Genomic DNA, 15,028 nt, shown 5'->3' on the forward strand with positions numbered 1-15,028 from the left:
GGGGGTGGGGAAGAAGATATAACAACCATACTTTTTTTTTTGAAGTTGTTACAACAAGCAAACGGAAAGGACATTCTTGGGGGGGATGGGAGAGAGGGAGGAGGGCGGGAGGTGTCCGTGATGGGCCATAATAATCATATACATTGTATATTGACAAAATAAAAATTAAAAAAAAAAAAAAAAAAAAGCTAACTGCCTCTGAACCAGAAACACAAAAAAATAAAAAATAAATAAATAAATAAATAAAAGGTAATGCATTATTCAGTGTTTAGATAATTGATATAGTTGTTTCAAGTTACCTCTTTAGAGTATTATCAGCTTGTAGGCATCAGTTTCTCTGATTGTCAAGTGGTGAATCCTTCATCTGGCATTTAATCTTCCCTCCCTGGGAGAACCAGACTTTACCACAGAGTAGATTTTTGAATTGCAGACCTGAAGTAACATGTGACTGTTCCTTAGCAGAGAACCTTGCTTTCTGTTATTCATAGAAAGGATGATAATATACTCTGTTGCCTGAAGGCCCTAGTTTCACTACCTTAAGAAGTAACATCTCAGTACTAGTAGCAAAGGTCTGAGTTTGGAAATTCCAGAAAAGATAATTGCATCAACACAGTATTTTTATTTCTTTTGAAAAGATGAGGTAATTAAAAAATGCAACTTTTATCATTTCTACCCTTTCTTAAGCTTCTCGTCATAGTTCTATCATCGTGAGTTAGAGGATCCACACAGTTAACTAAAAAAGATCATTATTTAATTTATCTATCTATTTTTATTTTAACTTCTCATTATAGATTGTAGATGATTTTCATGTCCCTTTAACCGTTCCTCTTTCCCCCTCCCTCTCTCCCCTCTTCCCCTACATCATTTCTGCTCACTTGTTTTAACAAGTTCGATCATTATTTATTTTTATGAATAAATCATGTACATTATTTCACAGATGTGTTTGAAATTTTTATTTTCACATAAATTCTCCATTTTCTATAAGTAGGAAAACTGAGATTAAAACCCTAGAATTTAGCTCACAATTTCTCAATAAAACAAAATAGAGCTTTTCAGAGATAGAAAGACGATTCTGTAGACACTTTAAGCAAATGTGAGAAGAATTTAAGCAATTCCTTAAGATAATTTCCTAGAAGGTGTAAGATGTAATTTCCTAGAAGGAGTAATATGAAAAGGCAAATTTAAATTCTCTTCTAGCTCTAGATTTCTATGATTTCATCTTTCTAGTGTGTTGCCTTGCACTTACGAATAATATAATTTATGTGCCAACCCAGAGTTCCCTGCTTGAGCAGTTTTCAACAGGAGCTTTTTTTTTTTTTTGTCTTTTTGTCTTTTTCCGTGTCCGGCAACGGATCGCAACCCTCAGTGTTGCCCCCGGACCGGACCGGGGACCGGCAACGGGATCACAACCCTCAGCGTTGCTCCCGCGCCTCGCTCAGCCAGTGAGCGGGAACCGGTCTGTATGTGGGATCCGAACCCTCGGGCGGGAGCGCCACTGCGCTTCCCAAGCAGCGCACTCATCCAGTGCGCCACCGGGCCGGCCCTCAACAGGAGCTTTGCGAGATCTTTTTGATATGAAAATTTTCATTTCTTCAGCAAAATTTGCTACATCTAAAAATACTGTAGTGATATTTTACCTTAAACTAAGATGTCTATATTTTCCTCTTCTGTGAAAAACAGCACTATAAAAATTTTAATATATCTAATTAGAATATGCCCATGTGAAGCGAAGAAATCATAATTGTATTACAGTTAATATTTGTCAAATCATACATGCTAAAGTTTCATTATTTTGAAGTTTGATATTTTATTTTCAGAGTGAATTTTACTGTATTAATGAAAGTAATAAGTTGTTAGAATTTAAAACTTAAGTCTGTATACATATTTCTATTTGTAGGGAATTTTATATTTTGTTTCTGTTACTTAGATTTTAGATTTAGAGTTTTAATTATTTTGTTGGCTATTTTGAGTACAGCAATCTATCACCAAATTTAGTTGAAGAATAACTCAGTTTTATAATTATAGAGCAAAAATTTGAAGACCATGATCTTTTTACCCACAGGTGGCTAACTTCAATTTTTGTAAGTTAAACTATAGGACAGTTATAGTAATTACTCTTTAACCTCCCCTAGATAAGGTGGGTAGGTTTGTGGAGGTGGAGCAGAAAATATCCTTACATTTGATGTCTCTCAACATTCAAAAACGGAGGACCAGACCCAAATGTTTTCTTAATCTTATTGCAGTCTTTTGTGCAAAGGCTGTGTTACAAAAGTATTTTGCCAAATTTGCAAAAACAAAGCTAGGGAGAATACAGTTGCAAACAGCATTGAATTTCAAGCCAATAGTGGCTAAAACTTTGGAAAAACAAGAGATACAGTCCGTGGAGGATAAAATGTGTGGAACTGTCAACCTAAGTGAACCACACATAACAGTTTCTTGAAAAATTGATGTGATTTTGAAGTATTATGTCCCCAAAGGCTTTTAATCCTACTGATGTGGTTCGTTTTGAATGTGAGTCTCTCCAAGTCTTTTTTAAACATTCATGTAATTCTAATGTTTTTCTCTCTAGTCCTTTATATTTCATAAGTCCTTGATGTTGTCACCCAAATTGGTGTGACAGAGACTGAAAGGCGTTGATCATAATCTCTTCTCTTCCTCCATAATAGTTAGGGTATGGATACCCAAATATTCTTCATTAAGTTTGACCATGTGATTAAGTTCTCTTCAATTGCATGTGAGCAGGAGAAATTTATACCACTTCTAGGCCTGGCCTATAAAAGCGTCTCACATGAACTTCTTCCATGCCTTCCCTGCTCCCCCGTTGGTTGACAATGGCAGTCATCATCACCCTGGCTCACTGAATAACTACATGAGGAAGAGCTTTTTGATCCCACCTCCGGTCCCAGTCCCAGTAATGTTCTGTCTGAACTCTTATGTGAGAAAGAAATGAACACACTTCTATTGTATTTGAGCCATTACATTTGAGGAATTTAGCCTATACTATGTAATACAGTAGAGAAGGGATTAACTGGTGAAGGCCTTGATCATTGAGAAAGGAGATGATTTTTTTTTTTTTTTATGAAGATGAATTACCTTTGTTAGCTGGACTGGTCCCCTATATTCTCCTGGCATGAAAGTTCACCTGATTGCCAACTTACATGTTCAGCTTCACCAAAAGTTTCAGGTTAATGGTTAATTGGCCACATGGATATTGTTAATATAATTAATCCCTGTGATTTAACCCCAATCTTATATCCCAAACCCCTGTTCTTGGATTCCTACCTTATACCCCAGTGACTTTATGCCAGTTCCGTAGGGATTAAATTTCTTCTTCCTGAATCTAGGCTTCTCTTGAGTTGGTCTACTCATCTCCTTTGTGAATAGTGGACTTCAGCCAATTTGCCTGCTGCTTGAACCTCTGTTTATCACCTCTATTCCTGGCTGAGATCCACAGTCTGGGTCTTGTACTTGGTTCAAGATTGTGCTAATTAAATCATATGCTACATCTCCCACACCTTTCCTGTCTTTCTTCCCATTGCCTCTGCCACTGCCCCTCTTAAAATTCTCTGTGTAGCCCCCGCCTGCAATCCTACCAAATTTGAGCCTCTTCCAAGTCATATTCATGTTTGTGTTTTGGTCCAGCAACAACCAGCTACATTCTCCTACGTTAGAACTTCCACTATTCATTCAATTTTGAAAAGCTGTATTCTCCTCTTTTCAGCTTAATGCATATATTGATAAAATTCACACAAGATATACTGTCCATTTGTTCATGTTATTCCTGTAGTCAAAACATAGAATAATTTGTGAATTTCATTAATCCTTTTTTTTTTTTTTTTTGTCTTTTTTCGTGTCCGGCAACGGATCGCAACCCTCAGTGTCGCGCCCGTACCGGACCGGGACTGGCAACGGGATCGCAACCCTCGGTGTCACGCCCGCACCTCGCTCAGCCAGTGAGCAGGAACCGGTCTGTATGTGGGATCCGAACCCTCGGCGGGAGCGCCACCGCACTCCCAAGCGGTGCACTGTAGCAGTGCGCCACCGGGCCGGCCCTCATTAATCCTTTTTGAAAAGATATTATGGAAGCAAAAATTATCCTTTTCTGTAGAAAAGAACTAATAATGTATAACTGAAAGAAGCCAACAGAAGTATTATGCAGCTAGTAACCTTATAGTTACTTTAAGTTTTTAAATATGTAGAAACCTGTTTTATAGTTTAAATATGAAAAAAGAAGAAAATCTAAATATATAGTTTTTATATGTTGTAATCACTTGGGAGGGGTGCCTGAGAATTGAGTGTTCCATACTTAGACTTAAACTACAGTTGCTTTTGCCTGTATCCCTGCTTAAGAGATTCATTTTAACCAGAATTGATACTCTAGTAAAATAATAAACAATCAAAATGAAAAATAAACCCTATAAGCTTTCTTATTGCAATGACTAAACTTAAACAATAACTAACATTAGTTTTAAAGATGACTTGTTTGAACAACTTTTAAAAGATAGATACCCATAAATTATAATGGCTTTCTCACTAAAGCTTTTGATTCTCTTTTGTTCTCTCAATCTAATGCCTAGTCTGGAATCAGAAACCTTTCTTTTGGTTGTCCTTATCTGACCCTGACTCAGTATCCCTTTGGTTATTTTTTTCCCAGTTGCCAATTATCTTTCCATCCACAAGCATTCATTTATTCACAAAGTAAACATTTACTAGCCTCTTATACAAGGTATCTTTTAAAAGTCCATGGAAGTGCACATTATGAAAAGACTATGCATAGTGTAATGGACTGAATTATGTTCCCCAAAACTCAATGAAGCTTGAATTGTATCCCTCAAGTTTTATGTATTAGAAACTTGGCCTCCACTGTGACTATTAACATGGTGGGAAATCCTGTTATGGTAATTGAAAGGCGGAGCCTTGAAGAGGTGATTGGATTGTAGGACTGTGCAGTAGTGAATGGATTTAAAATGGTGGTCAGGGGCATGGTACTGAGGGCTTTAGAAACAAGAGGAAAGTCTGTCTCTCTCTCTCTCTCTGCTTCTACCGTCTTGCAACGTGAGACCCTTGGGTCACTGTTGCCTCTACCAGATGGACTTTGGACCTCCCAGCCTCAGAAACTATAAGCAATAAATGTCGTTTTTCTTTATACATCACCCAGATCCAGGTATTTTGTTATAAGCAACACAAAATGGAGTAATACACATGGGTTGCAAATTTTTTTTTGTACCAAAATAAAAATCATACTAACTTGTTATAACATGTCTGAACAGCATCTAGTTTGAGGCACTAAGAAGAAGAAGACATCACTTTGAAAAGAGCCCCTATCAGAGCAACATGAATTCTGCTAAAATTGAAGCAAGAACAAACATCAAATTTATGGTGAAGCTTGGGTAGAAGAATGGTGAAATCATTGTTGCTTTATGAAAAGTTAGTGGGGACAGTGCCCCAAAGAAATCAGTTTACAAATGGATGACTCATTTTAAGAAGGGACGAGACAGTGTTGAAGATGAAGCCCACAGCTGCCGACTGTCCACATGAATTTGCAAGGAAAAAATTAATGTCGTTTGTGCCTTAATTGAAGAGGACCAATGATTAACAGCAGAAACAATAGCCAACACCACAGACATCTTAATTGGTTCACCTTACAGAATTCTGACTGAAAAGTTACTGTTGAGCAAACTTTCTGCTCGATGGATGCCAAAACTGTTACATCCAGATCAGCTGCAGACAAGAACAGTAAAATTTCCAGTGGAAATTTTAAACAAGTGGGATCAGATCCTCAAGCATTTCTTTGAAGAGTTGTAACAGGATATGAAACATGGCTTTACCAGTATGATCCTGAAGACAAAGCACAATCAAAGCAATGGCTACCGAGAGGCAGAAGTGGACCAGTCAATAGCAAAACTCATGATAAGTTTTTTGGGATTCTCCAGGCATTTTGCCTTTTGACTTTCTGGAGGGACAAAGAACAGTAGCATCTGCTTATTATGGGAGTGTTTGTGGAGGTTAACCAACGCTTTAGCAGAAAAACACCAGGAAAGCTTCAGCAGAGAATCCTCCACCACAAAAATGTTCCTGCTCATTCCTCTCATCAAAGAAGGGCAATTTTGTGAGAGTTCCAGTGGGAAATCATTAGGCATCCACCTTCCAGTCCTAATTTGGTTGCTTCTGACTTTTTTTTGTTTCCTGTATTAGTCCATTTTTGTGTTGCTATAACAGAATACCTGAGACTGGATAATTTATAAGGAACAGAGGTTTATCTGGCTTACAATTCTGGGACAGCTGCATCTGGTGCGGGCCTCAGGCTGCTTCTCCTCATGGCGGAAAGCTGCAGTTGGCTGGCAAGTACAGGCAGATCACATGTCAAGGGGAAGCCAGAGAGAGAGAGAGAGAGAGGTGCCAGGATCTTTTCAACAACCGGCACTCATGGGACCTGATAAAGTGAGAACTCACTACCTCCACCTCCCAGGGAGAGCATTAATCCATTCATGAGGGATCCGCCCCCATGACTTAGCTCCCAACACTGCCTCATTGGGGATCAGATTTCCACATGACTTTTGCGGGGACAACACATCCAAACTCTATCATTTCCTAATCTTAAAAAATTTTTAAAGGGCACCCATTTTTCTTTAATTAATAATGTAAAGCAAACTACATTGACATGGTTAAATTCCCAGGATCCTCAGTTCTTTAGGGATGGACTAAACAAATGGTATCATTGCTTACACATGTATGTTGAACTAGTGGAGCTTACGTTGAAAAATAAAGTTTATATTTTTTATTTTTGTCTTTTAATTCCATTTTTCCATGGATTTTTTGAAGTTGCTTCATATGTGCTAGATACTGTGTTAATCACTGGGCCTATAAAAGTAAGAACTTACTGCTCTTCTCAAGGAATTCATGATGAAAATGGCAGAGACAGGTATGTAAACACATAATTCCAACCCAGTGTGGGCAAAGGAAAGGAGTGCAAGTGGTATAATAGGGATATAGAGGAAATGACCAGGATTTATTCAAAGTACAGTGTTGACACTCAGGGAAGTTGTGCTGTCAAAATCTAAGATACATTATCACAAGGGATGTAATTAATCACGACTGATTCATAGCAGTAGCTTATACAGCAGAGAGGGCAGGGCAGCAGAAATTATCTGGTGAGTGGGCTTCCTGAGGCTCTAAGTAAAAGATTCACATACTCTGACATGAAGCAATGATTCATCCCCTTGGCAATAACTTGAAAGGTATTGGGGCTTACCTCCAGAGAAATTGCAAAGCTAGGCAGCAAACTGAAGTAGATCTAAAATATTGTGGGAGCTGGCCATAGCTCAGACATCATTACAGTTTCCAAAGCTTATCCCAGGTACAAATGGAAACAGGACTCATTCTTGTTTCTATCGACAGGGTAGGCCTAGACTTTGGTTGGTTTTATCTTAGTTGGTTTCAGAAAGTTCTAGCAGTAAATAACCATTGAAAAGCACAGCTTTATAGCAGCCAGAGTCTAGAAAGAAGCATTAAGGAGATCTGGTAAGTAGAAGCCTCACACCAAGCACCCGTGGGGGTAGGTAAGCATTCACTGCATCCCAGGAGGAACTACTGAAGTATCAGGAAAAGGTCTCAGACACAGGTTGACAAGTAGGAACCCAGATACTGAAATTGGGAAATAATGGATGGGTTCTGATGATAGGGAGCAAATGAGGAGCTCAGTTCCTGTTCCCAGAATAGGACAAGCAATTGCCAAATCCCTAGCCTGACAACTGTGGAAATTAAGAATTTTTCTTAAATGATTGTGACTTCTGTACTCTCAGTTTCTTTCCTGCAGTTCACAAATGGTGTCATGTTATCACTTTTGAAAGGCTTATTTTTAAGTACATAATATTGAAATAATAATTTTCCTTTTAGCAATTAATGTTCTAACAACTATATGAGTATAAGTCAGGGTCTTTGGCTTTTAGTTTAGCTTTCCCTATTGGCCTTTGGTGCATTATACTTATTGATGAGTTTTTACTATATTGGCAATTTGTGATATAAAAAGTATCATTTACTGAAATAATACATATTAATGATACATGTTTAGGTTAATTTTAGGCTGTAGAAATTAACTTTTAAGAGATATATTGAATTTAGATAAGCAGAAAAAGGTATTTAAAATAAAGTAGATGAGCCAGTAAATACAGATGTACTTGTATTAACCTGTTCCTTGTAATATAAGGATTATACCCCTAATCACAGATTCATGCCAGTGTGCTCCAGGGAAATGGCTACTTGTTTTTTAAAGGGCCCAGAACATTAACATGATATAAGATCATTGTCATTTGTAGGCAAGCAAGACTGACAAGAGGATTAGTAAACTGGTTTGATATTGTTTTCTACCTTTATTATTGGTGGCTGTTTTTGAGTGTTCATAATAGTGATGTTTTAGAGGTTTTAGATTTTCAGAGGTTTTAGATTTTTTAAACTTTGTAAGCTTCAAAAGCAAAGCTAAATCTCTTAAAGGTATGAGTTTTTTCTGAGGCTGGTAGTCTGCTGGCCTGTAGCTGCCCTTTTCCTCAGAGGTTCTAGTAGATTAGATATCCTCAGCATAACTTCATGGACGGCTCCATGTCAGCCTCCTATATACTGTGAAGTTTAGCTTGTTTAGAACTGTATCATAGTAAAAAATTACTAACTTCTTTATCTTGTTCCATTATATCATTTACTAAGAAAATAGTCTGTTTGATAAACCTACAGAGAAATAAAAATGTGGACTCTTCAAAGGTTTGAAAGTAGTTAAACGTATGAAGGCAGAACATAATTAAACCAAGCTTATTTATTCATATGTGTCCCTAAAACAGTTTTAGATAAAGAAATCTTATTAATTTTACTGTTAATTTATTTGTATATAATGTATACACACCAAGTGTTTGTTGACTGAATGAATGAATTTCCATTAGCTCATTAGTTGATGTTAAATGTTCATCTTGGATACTATACATGGTTAAAAGATAATGTAAATAATAGAGTTTTGTGCAATACCTTTTGAGTTTTTGTTTGGGGATTTCTATTTGGCTTCCACTTGCCCAACACACTTAAAATTTTTGTTTAGAGATTGATATTTATGTATCTATTCTGTCAAAAATAGGTGAAGAAGCAAAAGGACCACATGATTTCTAAGGATCATTCTAACTCTAAACTCATTTATTTTCAGTGAACAAAAGAGACTAGGTAAACAACTATTCCTTATATAAGGTAGAAGATAATTATCAAAACCAACAGCAAACAGTGCTTTTACTGGCAATTAGTGAAGCATTCTCTTCAAAACATAGAGCAAGTCAAGAATGCTTACTATTACTAATGTTATTCAACATCATTTTTATGGACCTACCTAGACCTCTAATAGTTAAGGCAATTAAAATGAGATGTAAATATTGAAGAGGAAAATCTACAACTGTCACTATTTTGAAAGAATTTATGATTATCTACTTAGACAATCCAAGGGAAAAAAGTTATTATGATTAACGAAGGAATTTGATAAGGTAGTTGGATACAAAGCACATATACTAAATAGCTTTCCAATGCATCAGAAATAACCAGTTGAAAGTGTAATAGGAATAAAAGGTCATGTTCCCAGTTCAGATTACACCAAAACTATAAAATGTTTAGGAATAAATTTACCAAAAATGTTTAAAATTTTGAAATGGAGAAAATGGCAAAACTTTACTGAAAGGCATACTTAGAGATTTGAGTAAATAGTCATCTGTGTTCTCAGGCTGGAAAAATCAGTATTTTGACTGTACCCCTCAATTAAACCAGAATTCAATGTCATCCCAAACAAAATACCTAATAAAATTTGACTGATTGATTTTAAAATTCACCAATGAGAGAAAATTGCATATGAATAATCATAAATATTTTTTAAAAGCTTGACAGTGAGATGGTCTTGTTTTCCCTAATGTCAAAACATATTCAAAAGATATAGTAATTAAAGCACTATGGCATTTGTGTAGAAAGAGACAAATAAGTCGGTAGAATAGACTGGAGAATTTTGAAACTGAAACTGACTTCTTGTTCTGCTTTTCATTCCATCTCATTCTCCACCCTGATGAGCCCAGTCCTCCTAGCTGATGATAATTAAATTGTTCTGGAAACAGGCCAGTTTACTGGGAGATCATGGGAAAGTTGTTCTTCACTTTTTACCAGTCCGTATTTCATTTTGTTAGACTCTGATTTATTATACCAAACTGAGTAGAGGCAATGAAGGAAGCAACAAGTTGGCAGTACCAGGAAGCCTTTTCAAGCACCTGGGCTCTGGTTATCCATTTTGTACATAAGTCATATTCTTCCCTTTTAGGGTGTATGTATACACACACACACACACACACACACAAATTTTTATCTGGGGCACAAACCATTCCTAAATTCCTCCCCAGAACTTCTTTTAAAGTGAAGCTAAAAGGACCTGTGGGCACTACATAATACTATTATAAAAAATGATAGGTACCATTATAAGAAATTACAAGGCAAGAAGGGATGGAATTCATACAGAGGAGTTTTAATAAAAATTTTTAACTTTACTTGGTAAGATTTTTCTCTTACCTTTACTCAAAGGGTTAAAGAATGCAAACTTTTCTGCAGTTCTGCTTGTTTTCTCTCACTTCAGTATAGAATGAATTAGAGGTAAAAATCAATTAGGCCATTACTGTAAAACAGTAGGGAAGTAGTGCTTGAACAAAGGGAAGGGCAGTGGGTGGATGTGAGAAATCAGAGGAGGAACTATGGGCATTGTTAATTGATAGTTAGGAGAGGTAAAGGAGGAGTTGTCAGCATTAGCACATAGGTGTATCAAATTTCCTAGCTGCTGTGGTCAAGCAGGTTTGGCATGCTGGGGCTAATAGATAGACTGTGCTTTAGGAAGGAACACAGGCACCTCAGGAGCAGTAATGGCAGCACCAGGTAGAGGCAGAAGTCCAAGATCAGTTTTATTAAAGGTCATAGCAAATATAGATGTTCTAGGCAAAAAATTGTGGTTCAGAATGTTAGACTGAGGCATGGTTTCAGATTCCACTTCGGAGCAGTGAGAGCTCCAGGCTGAACGGTCCTCCATGAAATTCACTGGAGATGAATCATGGTTGATTGGGGTCACGTAGACCCAGGGAAATGACCTTGCAAGAAAAGGCAGAAAAGTAAACTGTGGTCACAGAAAAGACTGGTTTTCCTGCACTGAGAGAAACACCTGGGATATATATGTACAATGGGTCTAAGATGGTAGGTAAAACAAGACTCTATCTGATCATCAATCTATTAAAAAAATATTTGTGATGATTGACATGCTGTTTTTCTCTTCTACATGAACCTTAAAATCAGTCAGTCACTTAGGACTGTTCAGGGAGATTATTGCCTATTATTATCATTGAGTTGTTCAGTGTCTAATGGTTCACCCATGAAAAAGTCAAAGCAATTTCCCAATACCTATGGATTACCTGAGCAATTGTTATTGATCTGCTGCTGAGTCAACTTGTCTCTGGTACCAGGTTGCTTTATCTTTCAAAAGCACCATTTTCTTTGTGTTATTGCTCCACTTAAGAATCTTCTAAAACCATTTGTTTTCTGTCAGATTAAACTCCAGTGCGTTAGTCTGGCGTTCAGAAATCATTAACAACTGGCCATATGTTACCTACACTTTTCTGTGAATGCAAATCCTCTGCTCCAGGATTTGCCATCTTTCCAATATGCTGTATAAACCTAGAATGTTCATATCTCTTGCTGACATTAAAATTTATTTTTTTCTTCTTCCTGAAGCCTTCTTATTAATGTCACCCTATAGTGCTTTTCTTCTCTTTGCTTTCATTTGGCTCATTCCCTTTCTCCATGTTTGCACCTTTTGTCTCTCCATCTAGTCTTTTGTCCTTCCATATATATTGTATATTCCTTAATGGCAGAGACTGTATGTTTCATTTCTCACACATACCATTAAAAAATAGGGAGTGAGACATTCTTTTAGTTTTTATTTGACCACTTGTATAATGGTTTGAAAAGTCTTAATCTTCAGAATGGTGGAAAAGATTAATCATTCACCTGGCTTTTTATTTGATAAAGTGTAACTTAGAAATAAAAAAGTATTTTTGCTGAAAGTTCTTATGGATTGTTTTGTTATGACTTCTTAAGATATTAGATATTTAAGTAATTTTAATAGTTTCTGCACAATCTGCATTATGACTTAATAGACAAATTGAAGTAGAGATAAAAAAGATAATCTTTTCATCCTAAATAATAATTTTTCTAATATAAAAAGTTTTTATGAAATATGTGAAAATATAATTTATATATTGTTGATAGTCACATAAATTGCTGTAAACTCCCTAAATACAATTTGATAGTATGTTTTGCCAAAAAAGTTTTGTTTTACCAGTCAGTTCGACTCCTAGGAGTTTATCCTAAGAAACTATCTGTGGATATTTCTAAATGTTTTCAAGACTGGTAATTGCACCATTGTTTTATAGTATTAAAAGACTAGAAGGCAACTGAATGTTCAACTATGTAGAATTGTTTAATTATGTTATGCCATAAATGTTTACCATAGAATATTACACGGTTACAAAAAATGGTCCTCTACTGGAAAGATGACATAGGAAAATGGCCCTAATTTATTAAAAACTAAAAAAAAAAAAAAAAGATTACTGAACAGTTTGTATGGTATAATCCCATTTTTTGCTAAAAGGAAAGCAAAACAATTATACCTATATGTTTTTAAATTCAGTCTTCCAATTGTATACAGTAACTACTAGAATATTTAGTGACATGGGAACATGGCCCTGATATGTTGATAAGTAAAAAAGATCATGTTATTAAACAGCATGTAATGTATAATTTCATTTTTTTTCACAAAGAATGAATATGGTTTGTAGTGAAGAATATACTAATTATCCTGATTTGATCATCACATATTTATATTCATATTAAACTCTGTACCACACAAATATGTATAATCAATTGTTTCAATTTTTAAAAACCTATAATTTTTTAAATCCTATCTCCTAAATTGTATTTAATATCTATGCATTACTTTTGTAATTTGGAAAAAATCCTTTTATAAAAAAATTAATTTTCCATAGTTCAGAGGGAAAATAAATAACAGTGGAAAAGTATTTATCTATAAAGAAAGATCTTGACTTGAAGGAAAACCGAGAACCCGCCCCATACACACACACACACACTCACACGCACACACACGCACACACACACCCCTTCTAATTCTATTAATCTTAACTCTAGACAAAATCAAAAATGACCATTGGTGCCAACTATACTGTAGTCATCTAGAGTTAGCAATTTCAGTTGTAGTCTAAGCATCACCACTAAATGGTTTCCTTATTGTTAGTCACGAGCAGCCTGTGACTAACAGGCTTCTAGTTTCAGGGTTTTACTTTCTTCTTTTAGAAAATTAAGATTAATAAACTTTAGTGAATAGACTTCTAATCAAATAAGTAAGCCTTTAGAGAGTGTATAGCAGGCATTCAGCAAGTGTTGGTGTTCCTTCTAAAGATACCACTGGCTCTGTAATTTAATGTTCTCTAAGATTAATACTTAAGAAATAAACCAAAAATAATCTACAAATTTTTTGAAGTACTAGTTTAAAATCTTCAAACCTTGCTGGCCTGTGGCTCACTTGGGAGAGTGTGGTGCTGATAAAATCTTCAAACCTTTAGTGATATTTATTGTAGGGTCTTTTGAACATTAATTCATATTGTTCATGTGAATTATTCATTTGTAAAATGATTCAAGTTCTCCAGAAGACAGAATATTTTTACTTTTTCATTTACTTTATTAATTAACTTTCAACGTAATGAAAAGCATTTACCTTTTTTTTTTTTTTGCATTGTTCACTTAAAATTTTAATAGGGTAGGTCTAATGTTGTGTTCTTTCCACAATTAAAAAAAAGAAAGAAATTTACGTACAAGGGGAAAAAAAAGCATGAAATTTTACATGGAGAGGGATCAAATTGACAAATCTAGTTATGAGCTACATACAATACATATTTTATATGTGTATATATGGCAAAGCATTTACCTTTTAAAAGGAGGTGTTATTTCACACAGTCCAAATTTATTTGCTTTAGGTTGCTATTGGCAGAACAGACATTGAAGACTTAGACCTCTGTGCTACATCTCGGGAGAGACGATTTCGTTTATTTGCTTCTATAGAATGTGAAGGGCAGTTATTTATGACTCCATATGATTTTATTTTGGCTGTTACAACAGATGAGCCCAAATGTGAGTATATTTTTTAATTATCTTAATAATTTTATAAGATATTTTTCTTATAAAGCTTGTAAAAGTATGGATAAGTATAAGTTTTTTAGAACAACCAACCAAGGAATACACTATTTCAAAGGACATTGTGCTATACAATGTTACCAGACTAATATTAAACTCTTGCTCATATCTCTTCCCTTTTCAGAAACTTTCAATTCCTCCCTCTTTCTCAGTGTATCAAACTGCAAACACCACCCTACTTTTGATATTTTTTATAAAAGATTCACATTCTATTTCATTCTTATATCGAACATGAATACACTAATTCAGAGGAATGGCTTTGAAGTTAGCCCTGGGCAAGAATTCTGCCTACATCTCTTCTGCATTTGTCATAGCTCCTGCAGTGTAAATTTAGGTTAGCTGTTTCTCACCTTTCCATGCATTAGAGCAATGGTTCTCAATCTTTTTGGCATTATGTACATTCTTGCAAATCTCTTGATATCTGATTTAATAGGAGACAGCTGTATTCTCGTATGTTTTTTCACATTCAATCTTTTACAATATATTGTTTTCCATTAAACGTATGAATAAAATCTACCTAACAGATGTAGGTACCTGTAGTAGGAAAAGGGAAAAGTATCTTAATAGCCTTTTAAGGTAATTGTAGATGTTCTTCTTTGATACTGTATCACAACTTGGTTAGGAGTAGTTCAAACTTCAAAAGCCCTCAACTGGATGGACTGCAGTAGGAACCAGATTTGAGGAGAAAAATCACAATTTCAGTTTTTTGGACATGATGAGA

At 35.5% G+C, this 15,028-nt stretch overlaps 1 protein-coding gene across 1 annotated transcript in view; it reads left to right on the forward strand.

Annotated features, from left to right (window-relative positions):
* The window catches only part of MICU3 (mitochondrial calcium uptake family, member 3), a 104,124-nt gene that overhangs the window by 31,275 nt on the left and 57,821 nt on the right, over positions 1–15,028 (forward strand). Inside the window, exon 2 of the mRNA XM_008570540.1 lies at positions 14,091–14,244. Coding sequence (XP_008568762.1) covers positions 14,091–14,244 — 154 coding nt within the window. The remainder of the gene's footprint in view (positions 1–14,090; positions 14,245–15,028) is intronic.

This window comes from Galeopterus variegatus, unplaced genomic scaffold (assembly GCF_000696425.1).
Source record: "Galeopterus variegatus unplaced genomic scaffold, G_variegatus-3.0.2 Scaffold612, whole genome shotgun sequence".
Taxonomy (NCBI): Eukaryota; Metazoa; Chordata; class Mammalia; order Dermoptera; family Cynocephalidae; genus Galeopterus; species Galeopterus variegatus.